This window comes from Eretmochelys imbricata, chromosome 16 (genome assembly GCF_965152235.1).
Source record: "Eretmochelys imbricata isolate rEreImb1 chromosome 16, rEreImb1.hap1, whole genome shotgun sequence".
NCBI classification, from domain to species: domain Eukaryota; kingdom Metazoa; phylum Chordata; order Testudines; family Cheloniidae; genus Eretmochelys; species Eretmochelys imbricata.
Window position 1 is genome coordinate 14,631,061 of NC_135587.1, and position 27,775 is coordinate 14,658,835.

Below are 27,775 nucleotides of genomic sequence, written 5' to 3' on the forward strand. Positions count from 1 at the left end.
AGAATGAAAATAAACCGTTTCCATGATGGAAAAGTGGATGCGATTTTTACCATTATTTTCAGTTTTTAATCTTTCCTAACAACCCCTGTGGGTCCCACAACGAAGCCCGTGTACGAGGCTCGGCGTTGATCATCCAGTTCATGTACTCGGGTCGCTCAAATGGAAGGGCCTAAACCAAATCTCGGGTGAAAGCGCCCTTGTCGTGGCGAAGAGCAAACCCGGGCCCTGCTTCAGCGAGCTGGGCCTGGGGCAGAAAAACGGAGCTTTGGGGGAAGCCGCGGCGCTACGGCCGAGCCCCTGCAGCTTGCTCCCCGCGGACCGGCCCCCGCTGGCCTCTTCCGCCCTTTCGACTCTTTCCGGAACCCTTCGGATTTCTCCGTACTGCGGCAGGCGCCTTCGGCTTCACTCGGTTTTATCCGTGTACAGGGCCCCTCCTCCGCGGGGTGGGGGCCTCTCCCTTCGGTTCCAGCCGGAGCCATTCGCTTAGTTCCGTGGCTGGAGACCGTGCTGCGGTGTTGACGTCATATCCGGGGCAGCATATATAAAGGCCGGAGCTGGGGGCGGTGTGTGGGTAGTCTGGCTGACGGGCGGAGAGCGGGGGGCTGCGGTCGCCTCGCCGGACTCTCCACACAGACTTGGTGAGGAAGGAAGGAGGGGGGGGGGTGTTACTGTCTTCGACGGCCCGAGCGGGCGGCGGGGTGGGCCAGTTGAAGGCGAGCTCACTGGGCTCTCCCAGGGGCCCTTAGCCTGCGGAGAGAGACCGGTGTGGTGCGCCCCTCCCAGTCCCCGTTGGGCATAGAGGCGTTGCAGGGACAGGTGTAAGCCAGGAGTTATCCCTATCTTCCTCGACGCTCGCCTCGGGGCGCCCGGAGGATGGGTGGGGTAGCGGTGGGTGTCCCTTCTGTGCGCGCAGAAGCTCACCCGGGAAAGCTCTCCTGCTCCGCGACACCGCCCCGCGTACGCTGTCGTTTCCCTGGGGCTCGCCTAAGCTCGCTCGCGGCAGCCGAGGGATCCTTGCTACTGTTCGATTTCCCAAAAATGGATTTAGAGCCTTGACGTTCTCCTCTCAGGCTCGCTTCTTGTCATCGCTATTAACATAGTCTCTGCAGAGAGACGCTCTTCCTCCCCGCCCCCCGGTCTCTCTGGGCTCGCTTGAGTATAGGCGAGCTCAGGGCGGTTACGACAGTAGTGTAATGAGTGGCTGCATTTCTGTTACTCTTTCCTGATGGGGTCGGGACGGGAGGGAGGTTTTGGGGATGGAGGAACAGGCGATTTGTGTGGATGTGAAAGAGCGAGGCGGATCCGCCCTGTGTAGCTCCCAGCAGTAACAGCAGGAATTTCATTTACCGCTCTGAGGAGCGAATAAACACCCTGATAAATAACAGTGCCAGCAAATCTCCCTTCCCACAAAAAGAGCAGGGGAGATTTACACCCCCCCCCCCGCCCCCAAGCAAGCTTTGCAGCCTAATTACTCCCGCCAGCTTTGGGGGAAAATCTGGAGAGGGAAAAAATGATCACAGAGAGGCTGATTGCGGGGAATAACCCTGGGTTCATTTCACAGCAATGGCTTCCCTCCCTGAGCCTTCACAAGCCCATCCCCTGTCCAAGGTCAGGAGATGCAGAAAAGTGAGGTAGCGATTCTGGATTTCTAGGTGGTGGCTGGAGAACTTCTTCCCCAATATAAAGATATATTTTTTTAAAATAATCCTGGACTTTAACTGTTACAGGAGGGAATTTTTAAATGCTTGATTGAAACACACAGCAAAATCCTTCATCCTAACTGGAAGAGGCTTTTAAATAGCCTTAAATTAATCCCCTAAAATGAATGATAAAGTCTCCTTCCAAATGTGTGACTTTGCAAGACTCCAGATGCTTGACATAAGGGGAGAAAGAGGAGGATCATGGCTCACTTTACAAAATAAATCAGGATTTTGGCCTGGCTTTCTCACCTTGTTCCTGCAATTACGGAACTCATCATAACATATTTCTGATAAATCAAGGGAACGTCAGCCATGTTTGTTCTGTTTGAATGGAGCTTATCCATGTATAGTAAAAGAAATATACTTTTGGCAGTTTACAAGTATTTCAGTAATGTAATCATTTATGTTAATATTTGAAACAGTTATTTTTGTTTGGTATTCCAAGTGTCCATGTGTATGCAGCAGTAATATTATGGTAGCTTTATTCTCTAGTCAGGTTCTTTAATATCATTTTTCAGTGAATGATTATACTTTCCAATCATTTGATCTTAAAATATACATGGCTACTGAGCAATTTGCCACTCAGATTTAAATAGGCTCAGGAAGACAGGTATGTTGATGTGAAGAATGGGATGCAGAAAATAGCCCCTGGGAATGGTTCTGTATCTCTGATTTAAAAATGTGTCCTGAACCAAGAATGCTCCTTTTTAAGGTTTTCTGCCCACACCAAAGTGGTAGAAGATTCTATTGATTGCTTTTTGTGAGAGGCCTTGATCAGAATTTCATACTGGTTCAAAATAAAATGTTCTTTAAAACAAAAAATCACTGGATAGCCTTGTGCATTTTAACGCAATTAACAAATCAGCCTTGCTGTGAATTTTGTGTTTATAAAATGTGTTCTGAAAAGAAGGAACAAAAGGATTGAAAACTAGGAAGACTTCTGCAGCATTGTGAAGGGTTCATAAGTGTAGTAATGGAACCACTGGACTGTGTAAAATCATTGAATTAAGATAAGAGGTTATAGTGCTTGCATGGGGTAATTTATTTCCATTTCTGTTGTAACAGAAGTCTTGTATTTGGAAAGGTCAAAGCAAGGTTCAACAATAAAAAATAATAGATGGTGTGCTTCTGTGAGCTCCATAGTGGTGAGATTAACAAACACATTTTATTTTAAAGTGTGGTATTGACCCCATCCCAGACTAAGTCTAGTTTACCATCTTTCCCTATGCACAAGCAAGGTAAGAGCAGTCTCAGTCTTTTCAGACAGGGTGGCACCTCTGATTGCGAGCTGTTAATTTTAAAACTATCCCTCTCATCACTTCATGAAAATAATTTTTAAATTCTGCATTGCCTTAATTTTACCTGTGTAATAACTTTGTATGGTATTCATCTATTATATATTTTTGGATAAAATCAGACTCATTCTTGGGGTGTGAATTGCTTGCTTGCCCACCAGTCTGGGGCAAGTAATTTTAAACTGAGCCTTTTCTTACCCTGATATAGTAGTATTCCTTCTTCTCCTCCTCCTCCGCCCCACAATTTGTCTCTGGAGCAGGCACCAGAATAATGGGGTGGAGCAGATTGCAGATGTTGTTGAAGTAGACTGCCAAGTGCAGTCCAGCACCATGTGCCCGTTGCTGGCCATTTATCAAATAAGGTGGCAATCTGCCTTCTTACTGCTGTAATTGATCTACCCTAAGCTGTGATAATGCCATGCTAGATATGCACTTGCTTCAGAAAACACAAAGGCACATAACTGCAATTGTCCCTGTACAAGAACATGGATTGCAGTATACTCATGGAAAATGCGGACTAGGGGATGCAGGGAACTGAAGATGTTAAAATTCAGTGTATCAGCCATACTTAATAATCCTTGAATAGCAATCCCAAAAAATACGTTGTCACAGATTTTATTTACTGCACATATTTTACATGGGAAGTGAATTTAAGTATTTTGGAGGAGATTTATATTTAAAGTTTGCTTGTTAAGCGTGTTAGTTTCTGAGGTTGTATTTTAAGTCATCCTGTGTGATGAATTTGTATATGGAAGTGTAGTTTACCAAGTGAGATCACTTTCTTTACGTGTAATTTTTTTCCTTTAATTTTTTTTTAAATGAAAATTGTGTATCTTAAGTCAATTCTCAATTGTTTTAATTACATTTGATTATTGATATTCTTAACATTGTTGCATGCAGCAGCTTACATAACAATCATTCCAAATTATATGTGGTGAGGAGAGGAAGTAGAAAGGTGTTACTTTGACAGAATGTGTATTTTGTCAGAAGTTGCATTTGTTTGACTTATGTTACTACATTTGTAGATAGTGGTATGTTATCTTGATTTCCACCTCCCTTTTAGACTCTACATTCCTCCATCATGTTATCGTTTCGTAAACTCAAAGTCCAGGTATCTTATGAAATGCATGTAATGGAGTCATTTTCTTCATTTGCCTGCCTTTGTTGCAGTGATGACTTATTTGTGCCAAAAAACAGCCTGTTTTGAGAGTTGTGTATGTGTATAGACTCTAGAGCGTAAAATACAGCATGACAAATATAGCAGTTGCTTTTTTGTACTATGTGGAGTGTAGATTGTGAATTTTTTCTGTTAAAGATTTCTCATTTTCTTCTGTGACGCATGGTGTGTGATCATTGTTCTGTCCTGATCATAGTTTTGTCTGATCTACTGTTGTTGTGGATTAACTTTTATAAAGTTCTATTTTGCTTTAAAGGGCTGTTGGCCAAGAAAATATTTTTGATTACAGCATCTGAAGATCTACTGTGATGTACTGTGTAATGTAAATTACTGTAAACTGAAAAATTGGCCTTGTTTCCTATTCTATCAATATATACAGACTGTGCAATCGTATAATTGCAGGGTAGCCACTGATGTGCGGGTTTTTGTAAAATGGTGGTCAAATAAATAAGATTAAGGAACAGAACTTGAGCTGGGTAATTAAGAGCAATATAAAGTCTCTTATTATGGGGTAAAATAAGTTTTTTATATATGTATCTTAATTACAGTAAGAGGTGATGATTGCAACATAATATTAAGAAAAAAGTTGTAAGTTAAAAGGTTATTTACACTGGGATCACACTGTTTCTCAGCTCCGCATTTCTGGATTTTGATGCAATGCAGTCAAGGTAATTTGCCTTCTCATGAGCTTCAATGCAGAGTGCAATCCCTGCTGACCTCTGCATAGTTACGTTAAAGGTCTGTGGTCATAGTTAAGAGTTGTACCTAATGAACCGTAATCAGTGGTGAAATTCAGCTATTTTATATATCATCTTCAAAGTGCCAAAATTAAAAAGAAAACGTTTGACTATCTTGCATTCTTAAAAATGTATAGTTGTCAGTGTGCAAACCATGAGATCATACTTTAAAGAAGACTGCTGTGTCCAGTGTTTTACTCCTACAGTTTCTTTGTACTTTATTTTCTTGTGTCCACGTAATGCACTATTAGATTCTTCTGTTTGAATTTTGCCTATTCTGCTATTAGTCCATACTAATATGCAGCAGCTTTAAATGATCTGACTTTAAACAGGCAGAAACCAAGACATTTGAATTTATTACTGCAACACTTTCCTTCACGTACCCATTTTTGCTTGTGTATTGCAGGGGTTTCTAAGCATTTGGGTGGTCTTTCTTACTGGTGATTTTTGTGAACTTAAAAAGATCCTTTCCAACAACAGTAAATTAAATGAGTGGGTATTAATTTCCCTTCTTATAGTAGGGTAAATTAACAAAACCCATAATGAATTTTAATATGATATACTGCAATGTCGTCTTCACTGCCTTCCCAACATTATATCAGCACACGGAATTTTCTTCAAAGACCTAAGGAGCCCCACCATACTTCCTTTCCAGAAATTCTTCTCCCTTTTTCATCTTGGATAACTTACATTAACTAAGTTAAAACCAAAATTGGCATTATAAATTTTAGTAGCTGTTTAAACTTTATGAATGTTTCAGATAAGGATTACTAGTTGCCTAAAAACTTCAGGAAAGCCCTGAATGGAACAAGTGAAAATAAGATGTCTACCTATTAAAATTCTTTTCCCAGACCTGAAGAAGGGCTCTTTGTGGCTCGAAAGTGTGTGTGTGTGTCTCTCTCTCTCACCAACAGAATTTGATCCAATAAATGATATTACCTCACCCACCTTGCCTCGCTCCATATTAAAATTGACATGGTGGGTATAAAATTTTTACTACTTATGTATAATATTTGATTTTGTTTAATAAGAATCGCCCCTTCTCTTCTCTCCCAAAGGAAAGAAAATGAAAAGCCTGTAATGTGATAGCTATGAAAAATCATTAAAATACTTAATTCTTATGAATACAAAAAAGGCGTCTGAAACTGCTAAGTCTTTTTTGTCAGAATAGGAGGACACTATACTAAACAGTAAGTGCTTATTTTAAGAGATGGTCACTGTTTTATTACATTCCAAAAGTACTGATCACCATAATACCTGGGTGGTACTTAGAAAAATTAAAGTTTGGGTAGCTTTGGGTAATTATAAAAATGGTCTTGTCTGAGATATTGTATACAGAATTTGAGCACTTTACAAATTTTGCAGTCAAGTTTTAAGCCCTGAAAACATGATTTAGAAATTAAAATGCTGACAGCCATTATATTGTCCAAAACTATAATTCCTGCTAACCCACCTAGATACAACTGCTTTCCCTGGTTGAATGATGTTGCTGACATTACTGTTGCATTGTTGTATCTATAAATATCCACAGCTGAACATTCCCATTCAAATGCTTAGCATACCTCTTTTTTTAAAAAATTATTGTAGAAGACTAATCCTTGGCATATACAGTGCATTTGAAGAGATCTGGGGGTAATAAACATTTTTGTTTCAAAATTCATTCCATTCACTGGGCATTGCAGTCTTTTTTTAAAACACAAACTATGATTATAAATTGAAGAGTAAATCTGAGACAAAGTAGTTTTAAAACTATTAACTTGCAAGCTTTTCATAGAGATGATTGATAGGTTTTTAAAAAAAATAGTTCACAGTATTTAAGAATAATGGGAGATGTAGAAAGATCATAAAGCATTTTTTAAGGAAGATGTGTGCCACTTTGGAGCTATTTTTCTGCTGGTTTTAGCTATCTAGAAGACAGGGTTTTCAGAAGGAAATAACCTATTTAATTCAGACAGCCTCCCTGAACAGCCTGGAACTTTCTGTCTGTCTGACCTTATCAGCCCAGTGCAGATTGCAATGGGAGGGGCTGGTCTTGCACTATACCAGTCTCAATCATCTAGCACAATAATGTGTGGAATGTGATGTCTGTAAGTACAGAGACCAAGAATGAAATGAGTTATCTGGTGTCAAGCTAGCAGTCATTTGATGCCAAGTATCAGAGGGGTAGCTGTGTTAGTCTGTGTCCACAAAAACAGCGAGGAGTCCGAGGAGTCCAGTGGCACCTTAAAGAGTAACCGATTTATTTGGGCATAAGCTTTCGTGGGTAAAAAACCCAGATGCATCTGAAGAAGTGGGTTTTTTACCCACAAAAGCTTATGCCCAAATAAATCGGTTAGTCTTTAAGGTGCCACCGTACTGCTTGTTGTTTTTGTAGTCATTTGAGTAAAAAAAATTCCACATATAAACATTGTTGTAATTTAGATGTAGACAACCTTAAGCTGCTTTTATAGCTTTCCTTGTTTATACTGTTGCAGCCCTTTATACAGAAAGGGAGAAACATTTTAGTTATACAATTAAACGACAGAAGATTTAGAAACAAGTCAATGAATTGCTCTTTGGCTGCAAACAGGGTTACTTCAATTTTGAGATGAAAATACTGAATGCAGACTGCATCATTCTGCAGCATCGATGATTTTTATGCTCAGAGCTCCCCAGTGACTGCTGATAACATTTTGGCAGAACAGAGGCATGCTGACGTCAGCTGATTTGCTGCAGGAAAGAACAGTCCATTATTGCTAGACCAAAGCACTTCTTTTACAATTGACTTGGTCTACTTACTGTAGTTACAAAGAGTCTTTTATTTTGCAAGTTCCAGCAAAAAGATAGCCGAGTTAACTAGTTGAATTACAAAATATATTTCCCATTTTAAATAAGATATTAACTATTTTAAATATAAACTATTGAAGACATTTTTTAGTAGTTAACAGTAGTGTTATAACCAAAGAGCATAAAACTGGAGTCTAATGAAAAAACATGACTTTAATTTTTCCTAGTAGTATAAATAATCAGAATAGGCAGCAATGAGATAAGATATAGTTGAGCAGGTGCAAATCAGGATTAAAACACTCTCCAACCCCACCTTTCTTGAGCAGTTTTTTAAAAATGGATTTAATCATAACTAGAAAACAGGACAGGAGAAATGCATTTTTAGTAGTGAATGGTTTATGTACTCAACATGTCATCCCTGCTTGAAGGCTAAGTTTAAACACAGTGGAAAGAGCAACTACTTTGTCAGTAAAATTAACGTGTAGTTGAGCTGAGATTACATTTGGAGTTTATGGTTATGTGAGATTCAGATTTGCTAATCTGATTGAGGCGTTATCATTTTTATCAGATTGAAGTTTAAGTATATTTGAACAATATAGTGCATGCAGATTTTTTCATGTGCTAGTTTTCTTGGAAAGAAATGGGTGAAACACCCATTTTTATTACTTCAAAAATTAAAGCATAGCAGAATTTCCATCCCCTCACTTTAACTGCCGCAATGCAGCGGGGCCTCAGAGTTCACAAGTGTAACAACTGCTGCTGAAATGGCTGTTTTACAGCAGGGTGTGACTGTGCTGGAAGAAAGCTTTGGAATGTGTGAATTCGCTTCCATGTGTTCCTTTTTATTGGATGGTCCCATTCCAAGTGTCTGGAATCTGAAGAGGAAATATATCTGTAACATATTTTTCCCACCTGTGGAATTTTGCATGAAATCATACCCAGATACATTTCTGATGTAGACATACAGCTGAGTAGAGACTAAATAATAATTCCTCATTCAACAGCATCTCATAGAGATCGCTTGTCTTTCCCTATATTTGATTTTTCATTACTTTTTTCATAAGAGTGATACATTCTCTGGACTGTGTTTCCATTTTGATATGTGTAGGATTTACATGATAAGCAATACAGATGTACATGTAAATAACTGCTCGTTAAGGTAAGAATTTGCCTGTAAACTGTGAAACCTGAAAAATTATTTTATTTTATAAGCACAAAATGTTCATTGCAAAATCTCTGGGATGGTCACTGATTGGTTAAATGTTTAAGTGTATTAGATCTTAATGTCACTGACTGTGATGAACAGAATTTTGTTTTAGGTCCCATTTGTCCTTAATACTTCTGTGCCATCAGAACTTTTGGTATTGGAGGATCAAGCTCCCTATTTACATTTAAATTTTGATGAAGCTACAAAGAAAGTAGAAAGGGGTGAAACCTTTAATGGAAAGTGGCTGCAGGAGTACAATATTTATTCTTCTCACTGCCTGTAATAAAAATGATTTTCAAAATATGTATGTTTGTTTTTTTGCAAAAGGACTGCAATGAAGATATATAGCAGAGAGGGATAATTAATGATTAAATCCTACTATTTCTCTTCCTTCCCCAAAAGTTGACATCTGTGAAGTACAATGTGAGCTTACTGGGTTTTGAAGTTTTATGTAAAATAGAAAGTTTTGTTTTACAAGTTTCTTTATGTAAGAGAATGAGGAGAACGTAAATAGGGCCTTTTAGCCATTCTGTAACAAGCAGTAATATTTTTTGTCTTTCTGTTATTATAAGCATTTTTTTTAAATAAACAACCCTAAGATTTTAAACATTTTTACAGTAGAAATAGTGGGGCAGTTTTTTAATTTTTTTCCATATACTTAGCTCTGGTAGTATATTTCTACCAGATTCTAGCATGGTACTTTTGTGGTGGATAAATGTCATTTATGTTGCTGGGTAGAGTCTTTGATCTCCCATCAGGACTTTTAAGAAACAAGTGGTTGTTGAGTCTTTTCATGGGCATTTCCCTTGTAATGCTTTCTTGATAGAAGGGTTTCTTTATACAGAAAACACTAGGTCTGTAAGTAAACCATGTGTGAGACTAAAAACAAACTTTACTTTCTCAGATCTTGGCATATTTGCCTTTGTTTCATGTCAGAAGCAAAGTTATTAATTGAAGTTTTTTGACTTTCAGAAAATGGATCCAAGTGGTGTAAAAGTGCTGGAAACAGCAGAGGATATCCAAGAGAGGCGCCAGCAAGTTTTGGACCGATACCACAGGTTCAAGGAACTGTCTACTCTGAGACGCCAAAAGCTTGAAGATTCCTATCGATTCCAGTTTTTCCAGCGTGATGCAGATGAGCTGGAAAAATGGATCCAGGAGAAACTCCAGATTGCATCTGATGAGAATTACAAAGACCCAACCAATTTACAGGTACATCCTATTTCTGTCTCCTACCTTTCCACCCCAGCACTATTGGCCTCCAAGCATACCAGGTTCAGTCTGTGGAATAAATACAACAAACGTAAAAATGTAGCTGAAATAATATAGTGTGATAAAAGGAGCTGGATGCAAACATCTACAAAGCTTTCTTCAGTAAACTGGTTTCTAAATTGATCCACTGTAAATGGCGTACTGTAATGATGGGTTAGTCACTGAAATCTTGTTGGCCCTTAAGAGAATGGAATGTCAATACAGCCTTTATTTCCAGAATCTAGTGGACACTTCAATTATATGAGTAGATTTGGGTAAATTCTTATTATTTCCATAAAAATTACATTTGCAGAAAAATATGCTGTGTGGGAGGGATTACCTCCAAAGTGTTTGAAAACACTGCAGCACAACAAGCAAACAAAAATAAAATAACTAAAATTGAGATGTTTGAATCCGCCCAGGAAACGTGGTACAGCTATTATTTCAAATGTGCTGTTTTACTGTATGTGAACGCTGCTACAAGTGCAAAAAGTGTAATAAATGTACTGGTGTTGGGGGGGGGAGAGGGGGGAGCGGATGTGGAAGAAGGCAGCTCCTCAGATTTTAGTAGTCATCTTTAACGTTTTACTTACAGGGGAAACTGCAGAAACACCAAGCCTTTGAAGCTGAGGTGCAGGCCAATTCAGGGGCTATCATTAAACTGGATGAGACTGGAAACCAGATGATTAACGAAGGGCATTTTGCATCTGAAACTATAAGAGTGAGTGCTAGAAATCTGTTTTCTACAAGTTTTTTCTTCAGTGTAGATAGGCACTTTTATCTCCTTTTTCTAAAAACTTTTCTTCATTCCAAATCTCCCAAACTGTGTATCACAGCACCAAGTTGATTTTTAAAACACTTGCTGCTACGCTATATTAGCTACATGTTTTGACAAATTCTGGATTCTTATTAAAATAGCTTTCTTTGAACCCTCTATCAGTGCTTCTCTTTTACTCCTTCTCTTTCGTATTCTCATTCCTCTGGCTACATTTCTTATTCTAGCTTACTCCTGACTATGCTTTACTGTGCTTTACTAAGCTACTGCTCTTACTTTGCACTCATCCATTTTTTTTAAGGCTTATTTGGTGGGGGGGAGGGCGGGGGTGTAAATCCACCCTTTCCAGGTCTTGATTAAGTTTGCATAGCAATTAGGCAAATGGATAACTAGTTTGCAGATGTCAGTGATGCACAACTCTTTAACAGAACAAATACGTTTTCCAAATATTTTAAAGCTCTTCTTTTGTCACTTCTTAAAAAGGCTGTAAAAGGTAAAGCTCTTCAAAAAGAAGAGAAATCAGTGACAAGGGACCTTCTTTTCACAGTTATCAAATTTACTGATAAATTTTATTTATTACATTTCTAATATATAGCTGAGTTAAGGGTGCAAGGGTGCTTACAGAAGCTGAATGACCAATTTGTGTCATTATTTTAGAGCGCTTTTTATAAATTATGCATATTAGCCCTAGCCATCTCATTGCATAAGGATATTTTGGTCTTGTAATTTATCCTTAACAAAAGTAAAAAATTACTTTTCAAATAAGTGGTCTAATTCTGTTAAAAATATTGAAAATCCTGGGACATGGTGATCAATGTAAACTTTAATTTGTATTCTGTTTGGAATAGTAACCTGTCTGTCCATGGTTTAGTCTTTCACGCCATACAGGACTGCACAGCGCCCAATAGTAACTGCTACTCAAGTTGGGTTCCATATACGAGTAGGTGAATCTTTGACTGTGCAATGCTGCTTTGTCACTTTCTCTTTGAATGCCTCTTTCTTCCTCTTTGATAGTTTGCAGTGTGCTGTTGGACAATGTTAGAGATTCACTTAGCGTGAGCTCCTTCTCTCCTATACACCTCCATAACTGAGCCTATTAAATACCTTTAAGTATGTATCCATGTTAGATCTCTGAAAGCTCCTCTAACTTGCCTTTTATGTTACAGATCTCAGTGTGCATAGTGTTATAAATGATGGGTGAAACAGCTGTTTTCCTGTTTTGCAATTTGTGTGTGTGTGTTTGTCTTTTAATTTCCATTAAAGCTTAGAGAGAGAGAAGTTGGGTGAGGTAATGTCTTTTACTGGACCATTGTCTGCTGGTGAAAGAGACAAGCTTTTGAGCTACACAGAGCTCTTCTTCAGATCCTATGACTCTGACTGCACATAAATGTCTAATGGTGGTCTTGTTAGTTGACAGAAGTTCATTCTTGCTTTACCTAGTGTAACATTTATGAAAATAGGATTCAAATGAAAATTTCTATCATTTTAGGAGTTGAGAAAATAATTGCATTGCAAAGTTTCATATTTTATGAAATAGAATTATAATGTCTGCATCTTATTTATGTCTTTCAGACTCGACTGCAGGAGCTTCATCGACTCTGGGAGCTGTTGCTAGAGAAGATGCGTGAAAAGGGGATCAAGCTGCTGCAAGCCCAGAAGCTGGTGCAGTACTTACGAGAATGTGAAGATGTCTTGGACTGGATCAATGACAAGGTATATTATGGTTAAAAGAATATCCACTTGCATCATATAGCCTTTACAACATCCCAATTCCATGAAAGGATTTATATGGAGCTGTTTTATCAAAACATTCACTGTCTTATTGTTTTAAGGCACCATATGGGATTTAAATACGGTTTTGTGAATTGTTGTAGTTCTTTGTGTGATATAAATGGTAGGTATACAGAGCATTCTAGCCTATTTCAGCAATTGCAAAAACAATTTTAGGAAATTGATAGAAGTAATGGATAACAGAGAAATTCTCTGTATGTTGAGGATACCATGAAACATGATACTCTCTTCTTTGCTTAAGACAACCCTTAGTATTTGTCATAGTGGCTGACTGTGCCTTACCTACATTGTGAAAGCTGCTGCACATAAAAGTAAGGTTTTGTGACATATATGCTAAAATGAACAGGTATGAAAAGGGAGTGCTACCCATTGAAAAATTTATAAGTACTTAGCTGTGACTGGAATATCTTTAGAGAACCATTGCAAGAGAACAATTTGCTTTTGACCTCTCTGAACATTGAGGAAGCAGAACCACAAACCACAATACTAAAGTTTAAAAGCCACAAAATGATCAGCTAGGTTTTCTTAATGATGACTCGCTGTTTTGTGGCACTAGGAGTTTCAAATTGTAAATCCTCCTTAACTGCCATTAAGTATTACAAAATATTTTTCATAAACCTGCCCCTCATTAAAATCAGTCAGCCTGACACTGTCAGCTTGATATCTAGTCCATGTCAAATTTCCCTATTTCCCCTTGTTTTCCTAACACACACCCCACCCCCCCAGATGTTCTTGTTAAACCCTGGATTTGTGCTGGAAGTGGCCCACCTTGATTATCATACACATTGTAAGGAGAGTGATCACTTTACATAAGCTATTACCAGCAGGACAGTGGGTGTGGGGAGAGAAAACCTTTTGTAGTGATAAACACCCATTTTTTCATGATTTGTGTGTATAAAAACAAACATCTTCTGTATTTTCCACAGTATGCATCCAATGAAGTGAGCTGTAGCTCACGAAAGCTTATGCTCAAATAAATTGGTTAGTCTCTAAGGTGCCACAAGTACTCCCTTTCTTTATGTCAAATAAAGGAGTTACAAGTAGCTTCAGTCACTGTACCTGCCCCTAAGTATGCCTGCTAATTTTTCAGTTTTTACAACCACAGCTTCCTGATTAAAAACAAAACAAAAAACAATAGTTGCTGTGGACAGGACCCATGCAAACCAGACAAATAACTGTAGAGCGGAGGTTCTCAAACTGTGGTCCGCGAGCTCCATTGAGATGGTCTGAGAATAGTTCCCTCTAAGGTGCTCACCTGGGTGGCTGCACATGAGAGAATGAAGGGCCACCCATCTAATTAGTGGAGTTGCACAGGCATGGCTCTACTAATTAGGTGTCTGGACCCTGGAGAAGACGCACATGTACAGAGAGGTGGTGGCCTTGGGGGGAACAGGGGGTAGGTGGGATGGGGCAATGGGGTGAGAAGAGGGGGTGGGGGAATTTGGGACATGCAGGACTGTGGCGGCCAGAGAAAGAGGCAACTTTCCCCAGCTCCAGGGCTGTGGCTGCTGGGGAGAGACCCTCCCTCTCCTTCCCAGCCCCAGCTTGGAGGCTGCCATGGTGAGGGGGAGAGACCCTCCCTCTCCTTCCCAGCCCAAGCTTGGGGGCTGCCGTGGTGAGGGGGAGAGAGGGCACATCCATCACATTAGAAAGGTAAGACTACTGATATTAAAATATGAGTTATGTGCTTTTATTTGTAGAACAAAAACACATTAATTATTAAGGGTTTTTTTTATATATAACACTTTTATCCAAAGCGCTTTACAATAGTTAGCTAACGGTTCAAACAACATTTGGAAAGATCATTAAGTAGTCCGCCGAGACCCTGAGCAAATTTCAAGTGGTCCGCAAAAAAAAAAATTTGAGAACCACTGCTGTAGAGAAACTGACTGATAGCAAAGTAAACACACTGGAAGAAGGAGAGAAATATTTTTCTCTAATCTCTTTATTATAGCAATCTTAAGTGTTAGTTGTAACTATAGTAAGTGAAAATTTTTTGGATGAAGTGGATTTTAAGTTGACACAGTGTTCCTTTAAGGATGCATTTTAAAACTGCCTTTAAAGCATAATGAACTTTGTTTTGCTGTACCCATTGTAACTGTCTTTGAAGTGGCAACATTTTGCAGCTAGAACAGCTGGTTTCCCAGTTTCTAACAGGTTTTCTGTGTGTTGGCTTGTGATAGAACTGATTTTCTTGTTTCCTAACATGCTAGGAAGCAATAGTGACCTCAGAAGAACTTGGCCAGGATCTGGAGCACGTTGAGGTTTTACAAAAGAAGTTTGAAGAGTTTCAGACAGACCTGGCAGCCCATGAAGAAAGAGTAAATGAAGTAAACCAGTTTGCTGGCAAACTTATCCAGGTAAATATCGGTGTGTTGTGAAAAGGCCCCCTAAGTGATGCTGTTTAGATTCTTTAAGGAGTGTTGGGTAGTAAATAGAAACAGTAGTTGTTTCTCAAAAATGTACAGAAATTGATAGCATACAAATATAGGTAAGTATCTGAAATCTGTTGTGATAATTGTGGAAACAACAATTGTAACTCAGTGAGCAAAAATTTGCTGTGCTATGCCAGCTGTCACCTTGGAGGGAAACAGAGGCAACTGTACTTGCATATGGGGTAGATCTACAGATGCTGAATATTCTCAACAGGGATTCTTCTGCTGGGTAGATTGTGTAAAGCTCTGTTAGACAAGAACATTCCTCAAAGGAAAACTCTGTGAGGAGTGGTTTTACAGGAGTAACTGACAAGCTCTCATGAAGACCTGAAGTTAAAACTGTTTCTCCACTGCCATCCAAGACTAAAGTGTCATTTTCTACACCTGGTTATCAGCTGGGCGTGAGAAGGCATGGGATCCCAGGACAAATGCGGGGATTGGTTTTCCAAAGGCCTACAGCATACAAAAGAAGTATAGGTTTTTATGCAGTGTCTTATGAAAGTATTGGATGTTTGGCTGCTGCAGTAAAACTATAAAGTTGAAAGATTGGGAGGAAAGGGACGGTGTTTATAAACTGATCTTGTAGAAACACAGGAACTGTCTTGGTGTCTGTGGAAATAAATCCATAGACTGTAAGCCATCTTTCTTTTGCTCATCAGGAGCAGCATCCTGAGGAGGAACTGATCAAGTCTAAGCAGGATGAAGTAAATGCAGGCTGGCAACGTCTGAAGGGGCTGGCCCTTCAGAGGCAGGGAAAACTCTTCGGGGCAGCTGAAGTTCAGCGCTTTAACAGGTATGGGCTTGGCCGGATTTGTTTGGTGCCTATGGTTCTGACTACACATAAATGTCTAATGGTCCATTCTACTGCATTTAAGGTTGTGTGAACACTTGACATCCTCTGTCATGTTTTTGTTTTGCAGCTTATTCATTGTTCCTTCCTGAAAGAAGGACCTACAACATATAGAATGACATCCAGAATAATAATCTGATTTTTCTCCTTAACTCTTAAAACCCTCATCTCTCGCCTTCTCCTTGCCAGCTGGCAGTTCTGTCTCCCTCCCCTCTGTCTGAAGGCCCCCTCCTCTAAATCCAGCCTCGGTAAACACCAGAAGAGGTATCCCTCTCTCATGCTGTTGGCTAACTAGTCAGCATGGAGCCACTCTGGCCTCTGATAGATTTTTCCTTTCCTCACCACCCTTGTCTGTGCTGTCTGATTGCTCTTGGTGGTTTCTTGGGATGAGGGAGGAGGTCGGTTTTAGTAATCATGGGAGATGGGCCCTGTAGAATCAGTGAGGCTTAAAGAGTGACTGTTTCTGGGAGGAACCAAAGCCACAAATCCTGATCTGCCCCTACACCAGCTGGCCATTTGTGCTCCCAAACCTTAAAAAACACTTGTAAAACCTTCTAGGGTTGTCTAGTTTCCTAAAGATTGATTAACAAGTTTCCGTGTAATGACCGTTGGATGATATCACCAGGGCTTTATTGTCATGAAGGCCTACATCATTGTGATGTTTGTGACAGGTAGAAGCTTTTTACCTTCTTCCTTTTCTTGTAAGAGAGATGAATGCATATTAATTTGTGTGTTACTTTCTGAAGGGATGTGGATGAGACTATAAGCTGGATTAAAGAGAAAGAGCAGTTGATGGCCTCAGATGATTTTGGCAGAGACTTAGCCAGTGTGCAGGCTCTGCTACGCAAGCACGAGGGCCTAGAGAGAGATCTTGCAGCTCTGGAGGACAAGGTACGTAGCGTAGGCATTTTGTCTGTAATTTAAATCATATAATTGTCTTGTAATACGCTTATGGCAATTTGTTTGTGTGTGTGTCTAGGTAAAGGCTTTGTGTGCAGAAGCTGATCGTCTGCAGCAGTCCCACCCACAAAATGCTTCTCAGATCCAAGTGAAACGGGAGGAGCTGATTGCAAACTGGGAGCAGATCCGCACTCTGGCAGCAGAGAGGCACGCTCGCCTGAATGACTCCTATAGGTAGGAATGCTGTATCACTGGAAGGACCTTTTGTATCTCCACCTAAATTAAATGCAGGGAGGATAAAGGGAGGCCATTTCCAAGATTTTGAATGAGGTAATGTTTCAAGAGGCAACTATTGTACACAAAATACATGATCTTGCTTCTAAACTGAATGTGTTCAGGGATTTCTAATGGGAAAAAATGGATTTACATTTCCAAGATAATATATAGCAATAGCTTTCAAACCTTTTTCTGTTGTGGATCTCTGGTATTGGCCACTGTCCGGGAAAAGATATCAGACTAGGTGGAACATTGATCTGATCTACTATGACAGTTCCTGTATCCCATGGGATCCTCTTGTTCTCTTTTGCCTCCAATCTCCTAATTACTTGGCTTCTCTGTAGCCATAAATATGCTTGGTCACATAAAATAATATTGGAAAATAAACTCAGTTGAATGTGGCTGTTTGTTTATATTTATTTTGTGTTATGCTATTTGTCCTCTCCCAGGGTGCAGGATTTTATGTTTATTACTAATGATTCTCCCCTTGATTCCTGTAGCCCACACTGCTGTGATCTCTCCAAGTCACTTTTGTAGTTTTTTTTCTGTTCCTCTGTGTATCTGCTTCCCTTTTAAACTTGGTCTTGCCAGCAAATTTGATGGGTTTTAAAGCGTTTATCAAAGAGATACCTGACAGAGACTCATTAAGACTTCATTTCCTTTTCAAGTAACCCTAAAGGCAGGAGAATATGAAGAAAAGCTGATAGGAAAACAAGGGAATTCTTATTGAAGACTGAGACATGTGCAGTTGAAGCTTTCTAAAATGGCTGAACTGCCTCTTTTTTTTTCTTCTCCCAGTTGTGCATACTTCACTGTTCTAACCAAAGCAGGTCTGTGGGTCACATAGAAGTCTTCTTTAGATCAATTTGAGAATCACCACATTAATACTGCCCTTGTTTCCTCTTGTCTTCTTGCATGCAAGCTTTGCAGTTAGAAGTATTTCTTTTTCTTTCAGCTCAGGTGGTATACTACGTGTTTCCCTGAGGAAAATTGTGTGAAAACTTAAAAATATCAGAAAACATCTCCCTTGGCCTTTAATCCGTTAATGTATAGAAAAATGTCAGGTTTATCTCAGGAGTTGAGATTGTAATTTGGCTGGTTACTATGATCATTACGTTATTAGTTAGTTTTATGAATTTTTCTCAGAATCCTAACATAAACGTACCATGTTCCAAAAAAAGGGTAAGGATGGAGATCCTGTGCAGATAAATGACTTCTGCCATTTGTTTTCCAAAGATTGCAGCGCTTCCTTGCAGACTTTCGTGACCTTACCAGCTGGGTGACTGAAATGAAGGCTCTAATTAATGCTGATGAACTTGCCAATGACGTAGCTGGAGCTGAAGCCCTGCTTGATAGGCATCAGGAGCATAAGGTAATCACAGTCATATAGCTTAATCTGCTTGGCCTCACTTGGAGGCTGGTTTATGTGTACAAGTTTAATGCAGTCTTTTGAATCACACTATGTTGTAGCATTAGCATGCTTTGAATATATCATTTCAGTTGCATGTACTAGGTAGCGGCCTATTCTGATTTAAGAGTTTGGATTTTTGCTTCATGTTTAATAGGTCGAAACACAAATGAGTAAATACTGAACTATGTTTCAGATAATTTCTTATTAAAGAAAAACTGGAAACAATAAAGGCTTGTTTAAAAAAAAATGTTGAGTTGAACTGAAACCGATACAAACAAGGAGATTAATTCTAGGAATCTAGATTAGCATTTTAACTCCAATCGTGCTTTCCTTTCCCCTCTCCTCCTCAGCTCCTAAAACAAATGAATTAAGATAGTGTCAAGTGAATGTGATCGCTGTAGACTTTGAATTTCCTAGCTTCTGTGTATGTATCACGCCCTCTATATTATCACATGTATACACTGCAGAATTATAGTTGAGCAGGCTCATGTTTTATATCCTACATATAGAGTCCCATTATGTAGTTTCCACATGACGATGTCCTAAAAATAATTTCAGGTAGAACATTACTATCACTCATGCATCTTTTCTTTCTGTATATTCAAGTCATGTTTACTAGTTACTCTTTCCACATGAGCTTCACTAAAGCTATGACTAAATTTCTTTGATGGCTGTCTAAATTCTCCAGCCTTATAGAGTTTCCATGAATACACAGAGGTAGCTTGCAATCTGACTTGTGGCTTCTATTTACTAGATACATTTGAATTATATCTACATTACTAATACAAGAGATTGAACTCTGTTTTCGTATATAGATAATTGAATGTCCGTTAATACTCTAGATATCTGAATGCTGTCTTTGGCTTCATTTTCAGTATCTGGCTTGATTTTCAAGTTCATATCTTAATATCTTAAAATAGTTGGATTTGTTTTCCTTTAGAATTTTAGAAACCGTGTGTGTATATTTGTTGTTTGCCACAGGGAGAAATTGATGCCCATGAAGATAGCTTTAAATCTGCTGATGAATCTGGTCAGGCCTTGCTGGCTGCTGGGCACTATGCCTCTGATGAAGTTAGAGAAAAGGTAAGTTGGACAGCTCTAAAAAGAGGAGTTGGAAAAGTTCTAATATGTTTCCATTCCTATCTTAGTATTTAGTGAGGGATGTAGTTTTTGTTTAAGAGCCTGGATGCAAAAGTATTTATCTGGCTAGATTATGCTCCCTTTTCCCCTTAATTTAAGCAACATGCTCCTCTCATCCTTCAATTTGGCATAACCTCCATTTTTTGAAGCTAGTGACATTTCTTTATTTTCCCATTGGAAAAATGAATGATCTAATAGAACAAGTGTCTCTTTTATCCATGCTTTCAAGTTTGCTGTAATGGAACATACTGTGTGTTTCATAGCACTGGCTCTTAAACTAAGAGGGTCCTTTGTTGTAGTGTGCTGGCTGAAAAAACACTTTAGATGCCCTGATTGAGGGGGGAGGTGAGGAATTTCAGAAGCTGAGTGAGGTGTTTGAACTCTCTCGTGAAGTGTTCTGGAGACTGAAAAAGTGACACAGACACAATCACTGCTTTGTAGAGCCCATGCTTGATTGTACTGTCATTGAGATGGAAAAGAACCACTCTCCCTGTATTGAACATGTGTTTCTTCCCCGCCCCTCAGCTGACCATCCTTTCAGATGAAAGAACTGCCCTTCTAGAGCTATGGGAACTTCGCAGACAGCAATATGAACAATGTATGGACCTGCAGCTTTTCTACAGAGACACTGAACAAGTTGACAACTGGATGAGTAAACAAGAGGTGAGTGTTTCAATTGCACAGCAGGCAGCACTGGTTAGACAGCATACTAAGCATGCATTTGGCTCCTTCAGAAAGAGAGGATAAGATTTAATTTCTGAATTGTGCCCCCCCCCACACCCCCCAATTTTATCAATGTAATAACTAGTTCTGGCCAAAGCCAGGCATGCCATAGTTAAATCTACGTTTTAGTCACGGGTATTTTTAGTAAAAGTCATAGACAGGTCATGGGCAGTAAACAAAAATTCACGACCTGTGACCTGTCCATGACTTGTATTATATACCCCTTACTAAAACTAGGGTCAGGGTGCCGCAGGTGCTGGGGGGAGGGCGCACGCACACACGGCCTTAACCATAGTGCATGGAGGTACTCATGACTCTCTTCACTTGGTTCTGTTAGTGGTCTTTTTCACCAAGAATGCCAGACCTCCAATATTCCAATCTAATGCTGCTGCTTTACATAACCTGCAAGTCAAGCTGAATTGGTGTAATGTTTCTTTTATGTGAGTTAATGCCCACCAGGGATTATTCCTTTTCATTTCTGATACAAATTAGATATGTACTCCTCAGTTGTCAAAAGCAGAAGAAGATGCATCAATTCCATACCACAAACTTTCCCAATAAAATCCTACAGTGATGAACCCAATGCTGTCTGCCTGAGCTGGCTTTAGGATAACTGGGAGTGTTGGTAGTGTAAGGCTCACTAAAGTGTTTTTCTTTTCTGTAGGCATTCCTTCTAAATGAAGACCTAGGTGACTCTCTGGATAGTGTTGAGGCTCTGCTAAAGAAGCATGAAGACTTTGAGAAATCCCTCAGTGCCCAGGAGGAGAAAATCACAGTAAGATGCTTACATTAGTTGTATTCATTAAGTCTCTTTGTATTAATGAGCAAGGAATAAAACAGAAGGGTTGAACCCAGATCATTGTCCAGGAGCTTCAGAAAAAGATGATTCTGGGGTTTTGAATATAATCCCAAATTGTATGTGAAATGGAATTTCGCTCAAAGAATAAAACCCACATTTAGGATCAAGGCAGAGAATAGCATTTAACCTCTGAATCAGGGCATCAGAGTAATCCAGTACTCTCTTGCACACCATGCCAGAAAATTTTCGGATGATGCTTGAATTGTTTCAACATATACAGTAATCATTTCTCACAGGAGCTATAAATCTACCATCCTCTGGATTTAGGATCATGTTCTTAAGGAAATGTGGAGAATGGTGCGGATAGGGGAGGGGTTTAAAAATAGCTGTCTTGACTTTTGATTAGTTCAACTGACACATCTCTGCTAAAGCCTAGTTTGCTAAATAAGCTTGCACAAATATTCTTAGTATTTCAGATGAATGAAGACTCCTTTCTTTTTAGGCTCTGGACGAGTTTGCTACTAAACTGATTCAGAATAACCACTATGCCAAGGAGGATGTTGCTACACGAAGAGATGCTGTAAGTTTAAGTAACCCATGCTGCTGCTTGGTTTGTATGTTATATGAATAAAAAGGATAAGTGATGGCACAGATGCAGGATAAATAAGTAGAGTTGCAGCAAGCTCAACTATAATTAAAGAAAACATGATGGGGTTTCTCATTTGTCTGAGAATTCACTACTGATATTTGCTTATTCAGCTGCTGAGCCGACGTAATGCTCTGCACGAAAGGGCTATGTATCGGCGTGCTCAACTGGCAGATTCATTCCACCTGCAGCAGTTTTTCCGAGACTCAGATGAACTAAAGAGTTGGGTCAATGAAAAGATGAAAACTGCAACGGATGAGGCTTACAAGGTAAAAACAAGAATAAATATCCTGATAATGTTAAGCTAGTATTGGTTTCTGGGAGCCTTATGAATAGTTCCTCCTCTTGTCATCTGCATGATTCCAAGGAGAATATTCCAGCACTAGGCAAACAAACGCTTACTCTGTAAATAAAATGGTTTGCTATCTAACTTGGTACTTATGGTTGCAATTCTTTTGACATTATATCAGCATTTGTGACAGCCCTCAGCCTTACGTGATCCACAATTAACTGGTGTATTCTTTGTGATATATACTACAGTTATGGAGGATAGGCCATCTAATGTGTAGAAGTGTTCATAGTCACATAGGAAATGTAAATATGAAGAACTGATGTAAGTTCTCCACTTTTGCTCTTACTTATTAGCATGAGATTGGTGGAATGAGGTTTTTTAATATATGCCGATTTCAGACTGAAATGTTTTCTCCCTTTCCTACCTGTAGGACCCATCAAACCTGCAGGGTAAAGTTCAAAAACATCAGGCTTTTGAGGCAGAGCTCTCTGCAAATCAAAGTCGCATTGATGCCCTGGAGAAAGCTGGCCAGAAGCTGATTGATGTCAATCACTATGCATCTGATGAAGTGGCAGCACGCATGAATGAGGTCATCAGCTTGTGGAAAAAACTGCTGGAGGCCACTGAGCTCAAAGGTAAGATATACTCTTTGCTCTAAGTGATCATAAGAGAGCTATAGAACGACATTTCCAGCTATGGAGACGTTTTCTGGAGAAGTTAGCCCTGAGAAAAAGTGAGTAGTGAGTTAAATGAAATAGAAATTTAAACAACCTTTCTCCTCTCTATCCTTTACATACATGCAGGAATAAAGCTGCGTGAAGCCAACCAACAGCAGCAATTTAACCGCAATGTAGAAGACATTGAGCTATGGTTGTATGAGGTGGAGGGACACTTGGCTTCTGATGATTATGGAAAAGATCTTACTAATGTTCAGAATCTTCAGAAGAAACATGCTCTTTTGGAAGCAGATGTTGCTGCTCACCAGGTAACACAGTTTCCTTTCCTCCCTCCCTTACGGGCATATTCACATGATTATTTAGCTAGACATAGCACTAACTGCTAGTGTCTGTGGAGTAAAGGATTTGTTAGTGTTTCCATGATAACAGTGTACTTTCAGGAGTTTACAATTTTGTTCTTGGAATTTGCTCTGAACACGGGTTGTTAGAAAGACTTGACTGGGAACAGTGTTTCTTTGAGTGACTCTGCATATTCCTATTTATGGGTACTGCACAGCCTTGTGGTACCTTAAGGTAAAAACCTCTTCTAGCAGTGTCAGCTAGAGCACATCTTCCCCTCAGCTTGAGGATGTACCGAGGGTGAAGCCATTAAGGGGGCAGAGTGCTCTCACCACTTCAGTTCCTTCCAGCAGCGTGCCTGGATGGATGTGAACCGCTCTGGTCTCTTCGGAGTTGGCATCTCTTTCTGCTTAGAAATAGTTAGTGTTAGCTCATTTCAGAATAGTGAATTAGGATTTCTCCCAGTTCAGGGTTATGGATGAACTGAAGAAACAGAAGAAGCTGGAGTTCAAGAAGTGTGCTTCGTGCTTGGCAGTCTACCTGGCATCCAACGGCCATGTGTGATGCCTCAAGTGTCTGGGAGAAGGGCACTCGCCCTCTGGGTGTTTGATTTGCCAAACATTTCCTCCCAGAGCCTATAAGGATAGGGAGACTTGCTTGCAGCTCCTCCTCCTAAAGGAAGCCCTTGAGGCTAGACCCTCTGGACCCGATCAGGATCCTAAGTCTAAGAGGCCAGTCTTTGTCCTTGTGATTACTAGCAGCTCCAAGGAACTGAAGTGTTCTAAGAAGCCACTTCTCCTGTCAAGGTCAGACTCAGTTCCTGCCCCCCGGGGCTACAGATATCTGAACTATGGTCAGAGCCAACTACCCCGATTCTGGAAAAGAGATCAAAAAATAGTTCAGCCACCTTCACTGGTGCCATACCTCATTCCTTCCAGCTATCGAGCCCTGATGGAAACCCTACGGCTGCAGGATTAGGGTCAGTTCTGACTTCAGGTTCCAGATCCAGGAAGATGGAATTGCTCAATCTGTCAGAATCTGGGCTGTTGGCACCTTTGCTTCTGCTCTCTGTAGCTATTTTGTCTCTATATATACACCTCATTAGCAGTGCCGGTTCCCATGCATCAGAACTGTAGCATACGTCCAATTCTGACAAGACTGCTATGGGTCAGAAGCAGAGATCCATTCCTTATTTGGTAGCAAGGGTTATGGACTTGTGTCTAACAACTGATCCGGTGTTGTCATCTTTGGATCTTCTGTTGGTTCCTGGGTAGGATCTGGCTACATCCTCTGTTCCAGAGAGCTCAGTCAATGTGGCAACCCATGTTCACATACCAGCGTCAGTTTGTCTGTTCTCAGTGGGAAACCAAAAGGGATTCCAAAAGAAGGCTTATTTTTCCCAGTGCTTGACGTAGTCTTCCTCATTCCCTGTTAAGAAGAGGAGGTCAGAAGTTGCTGTGGGTCTGTTCCCAGATCACCCTATACTTCCTCTGCCAAGGACCCCTGAACACTCTCCACAAAGAGCTGGATCTCCATTCTTTTCTTTGGATCTGCTTTTATCATCATTACGTTCTATATTGGATCCAGACTTGGAACCAAGAGGAAGATGGAGGATGAATAGAGAGATCTGTGTCTTGCTTTGTACCACCCTGGTCTGTGTCCCATAGGCATATTCCTGATCCCTAGTTGCTGGGGAGACTGGCAATCCAGGACCCCATGGCTTTTTTGGGGGCCATCTCCGCAGTTTTGTAATTAACCTCCAAGTGGATGGAGAGAGAATGTTGCCTCTGTTGAGGATCTCTCAACTGCCAAATCCTTCATATCTGTTGACATTACCAGCACTGATGCCTGAAATGCTGTCAGAGGAGAAGACAAGGAGGTAGTTCCTTTCTGATCAGGAGCATTTGGAAATGGACTATGAGCCTGATTTATCGCATGTGGGGTAACTTCAGCCTCTGCTCCTTCAGGAGACATTAAACAGTTCCGCACCTTGGTATATGAAATGGTGTCCGCTTTAATTCTTCCCTGCCCTGTCTGCGGAAGAGACTGCTCTGCTGGTGTTTGATATACTTGCTACTTGGAGAAGTAGAATATGCCTACCCATTTGGATGGTTTGCTACAGCCAGCTAAATCTGTGTGAACCACGCCTGTTTCTAAGAAAGCAGACCAGTTGTATCAGATACCCTCTGAAGGGTTTTCCTATTTGCATACCCACCCTGTCCCTAACCACTCGTGGTGGCTGTTGCCAGTAACAGGGCTAGATCTAGATTAGCGCATTCCACTCTAGCTGATGAAGAGGGCAAAAGGATTGACTTGTTGAGGAGTAGGTGTTCTCATTGTTCCTCTATATTAGGACAGGAAATTATCAAGTGGTTATTGCCCTTTACCAATGCCATGTATGGGAAAAGATTACTTTATTTTTCCAAGACTTGCCAAATGACAAAAGAAGGTTGGCGAATGCCATCTTAATAGAAAACCCAGAATGCAGCCAGACATGCTCATGGCCTCTTTTGACACTTCAGACTCTTGCTGCCAGAATATTGGCATCTGCTGTGAAGATCAGGAGAGAAGCTTGGCTCCATTCCTCCTCCTTAGCTATGGCTGCTAGAACTAAGCTGAGGGATCTTGCTTTTGAAGGGGAGGGTCCATCCTGGACAGTGACTTCAAACACGTCGACCAAGGGTTTGGGAGCACATCTAAATAATTTGAGAGTTCATGGGAACTGGTCCTCTTCAGGAGAGATCCCTGCATATCAATATTAAGAGCTGTCAGGTCATTCCTCCCTCATCTGCAATGGAGGTTTGTGCAGGTGGAAACTGACATTACATCAGCGAAGTATTACGTCAACAAATGGAGTGGGGGCCCACTCTGCTCCCCTGTACGCAGAGGCTATAAGACTATGGTATGTGACAGGGTCGGGCCAGATGGCTACAGGAGAGTGATAGAAGGCAGATACATTAGCCCCAGGTTAAATAGGTCCCTTTTCCCTGGGTAAGGTAACAGGGAAGGTTCCAGAACAATCGGGAACCTTCTGGAAACAATTAAGATAGACAGGCTGATTAGAACACTTGCAGCCAATCAAGAAGCTGCTAGAATCAATTAAGGCAGGCTAATCAGGGCACCTGGGTTTAAAAAGGAGCTCACTTCAGTTTGTGGTGCGTGTGTGAGGAGCTGGGAGCAAGAGGCACTAGGAGCTGAGAGTGAGAACACTCTCAGAAGGTAGTAAGGAAGATGCGTCAGGATAGACCAAGGATGATACTCGTTGCCCCATTTTGGCCATGTCAGTGGTGGTTTACTGATTCTTTAAGTACATTATCTAACATAGTTAAAAGTTTGTCAGCCATTTTCACATATCGTATTCTAGTTGATGGTAGGTCTTTATTTGTTCATAGTTCAGTTAAAAGGTTTATGAGAGGGTTATCAAATGTGAATCCCTCTGTTACAGATCCTGTCCCTTCTTGGGATGTCAGCTTGGTGTTGGCCATGCTGCTAAAATCAACCTTTGATCCCCTGGCTGAGTGTTCCTTCTACCACTTATCTATCAAAAGAGCTTTCTTTATTGCCATCACATCAGCTGGGAGAGTGAGTGCATTGAATGCACTTATGGCCGACCCCACCTTTCACTTCTTGGCATAAGGACAAGCTAGTTCTCAGATCTGATCCGAGATTTTTACCTCTGTGATGTCTGATTTCCACATCAATCAGACCATTAATTTGCCAGATTCTCCCTTCCCACTCAGGCAGCACTCTAATTGGGGGAGAGGGGTTACAGTTCTTCATACTTTGGATGTTAGAAGAGCTGTAGCCTGTTATCTGGAAAAAACTAAGAGTTTTCATAAATCATCTAGATTGTGTCTTGTGCCAAGAACTTGGTTTGTACAGTTTTTGTCCAGTCTGTTTCTCGGTGGATTAAACAAAGTATTACTCATTGCTACACACTGGCAAAAGTCCCTGTGCCTGCTGCAATTTGACTGCATTCCACTAGAGCTGTAATAGTTCCTTTGCCTGTCTTAGGCAGGTACCAGTTGCTGAAATTTGCAAAGCTGCAAACTGGACTTCTGTGCACAGTTTCACAATGTACTGTGCTCTGGACTCGGCTTCAAGGGGGATGCAGAATTTGGCAAAGTGGTGCTTCAGTCTGTTCAGCTAGGATTTTGTTCCCTCCTCCAGGTTAGTTTTAGCACTGCTTATCAATCTGTCCCTTAAGTGGGAATATGCAGAGCCACTCAAAGAAGAAATGAAAGTTACTTACTTGTAACCAGAGTTGTTCGAGATGGCTCTGCATATTCATGCTTCACACCTGTCTCTGTCAGAGTCCTTGTTGTTCTGTGTCTCTGGCTTTGTGGTGGAAGGAACTGAAGTGGTGAGGGTGCTCCGCCTCCCTTTATAGCATTACCCTCAGTGCACTGTGAGTGATGCTAAGTGGAGTTCAGGAGCGCACTAGTTGATGCTGCGAGAAGAGGTTTTTATTATAAGGCACCACCAGCCCGGGAAGTATCCATAAGTGTGAATATGAAGAGCCATCTCAAAGAACTCTAGTTACAGGTAAGTAACCTGCATTTTTACTTTAGTTTTTTGAAGTAACTAA

General features: G+C 40.5%; 1 protein-coding gene across 2 annotated transcripts in view; it reads left to right on the forward strand.

Moving 5' to 3' along the window:
• The first annotated feature begins 571 nt into the window (after window positions 1–571).
• Window positions 572–27,775, forward strand: part of SPTAN1 (spectrin alpha, non-erythrocytic 1) — a 72,600-nt gene continuing 45,396 nt past the window's right edge. For both annotated transcript variants that reach the window (XM_077836160.1, XM_077836161.1), the window contains exons 1-16: window positions 572–638; window positions 9,855–10,094; window positions 10,729–10,854; window positions 12,481–12,621; window positions 14,913–15,059; window positions 15,794–15,927; window positions 16,731–16,875; window positions 16,964–17,118; window positions 18,397–18,532; window positions 19,553–19,654; window positions 20,237–20,374; window positions 21,099–21,209; window positions 21,736–21,813; window positions 21,993–22,148; window positions 22,602–22,806; window positions 22,975–23,156. In XM_077836160.1, coding sequence (XP_077692286.1) covers window positions 9,858–10,094; window positions 10,729–10,854; window positions 12,481–12,621; window positions 14,913–15,059; window positions 15,794–15,927; window positions 16,731–16,875; window positions 16,964–17,118; window positions 18,397–18,532; window positions 19,553–19,654; window positions 20,237–20,374; window positions 21,099–21,209; window positions 21,736–21,813; window positions 21,993–22,148; window positions 22,602–22,806; window positions 22,975–23,156 — 2,193 coding nt within the window. In that variant the 5' untranslated portion in view covers window positions 572–638; window positions 9,855–9,857. The remainder of the gene's footprint in view (window positions 639–9,854; window positions 10,095–10,728; window positions 10,855–12,480; window positions 12,622–14,912; window positions 15,060–15,793; window positions 15,928–16,730; window positions 16,876–16,963; window positions 17,119–18,396; window positions 18,533–19,552; window positions 19,655–20,236; window positions 20,375–21,098; window positions 21,210–21,735; window positions 21,814–21,992; window positions 22,149–22,601; window positions 22,807–22,974; window positions 23,157–27,775) is intronic.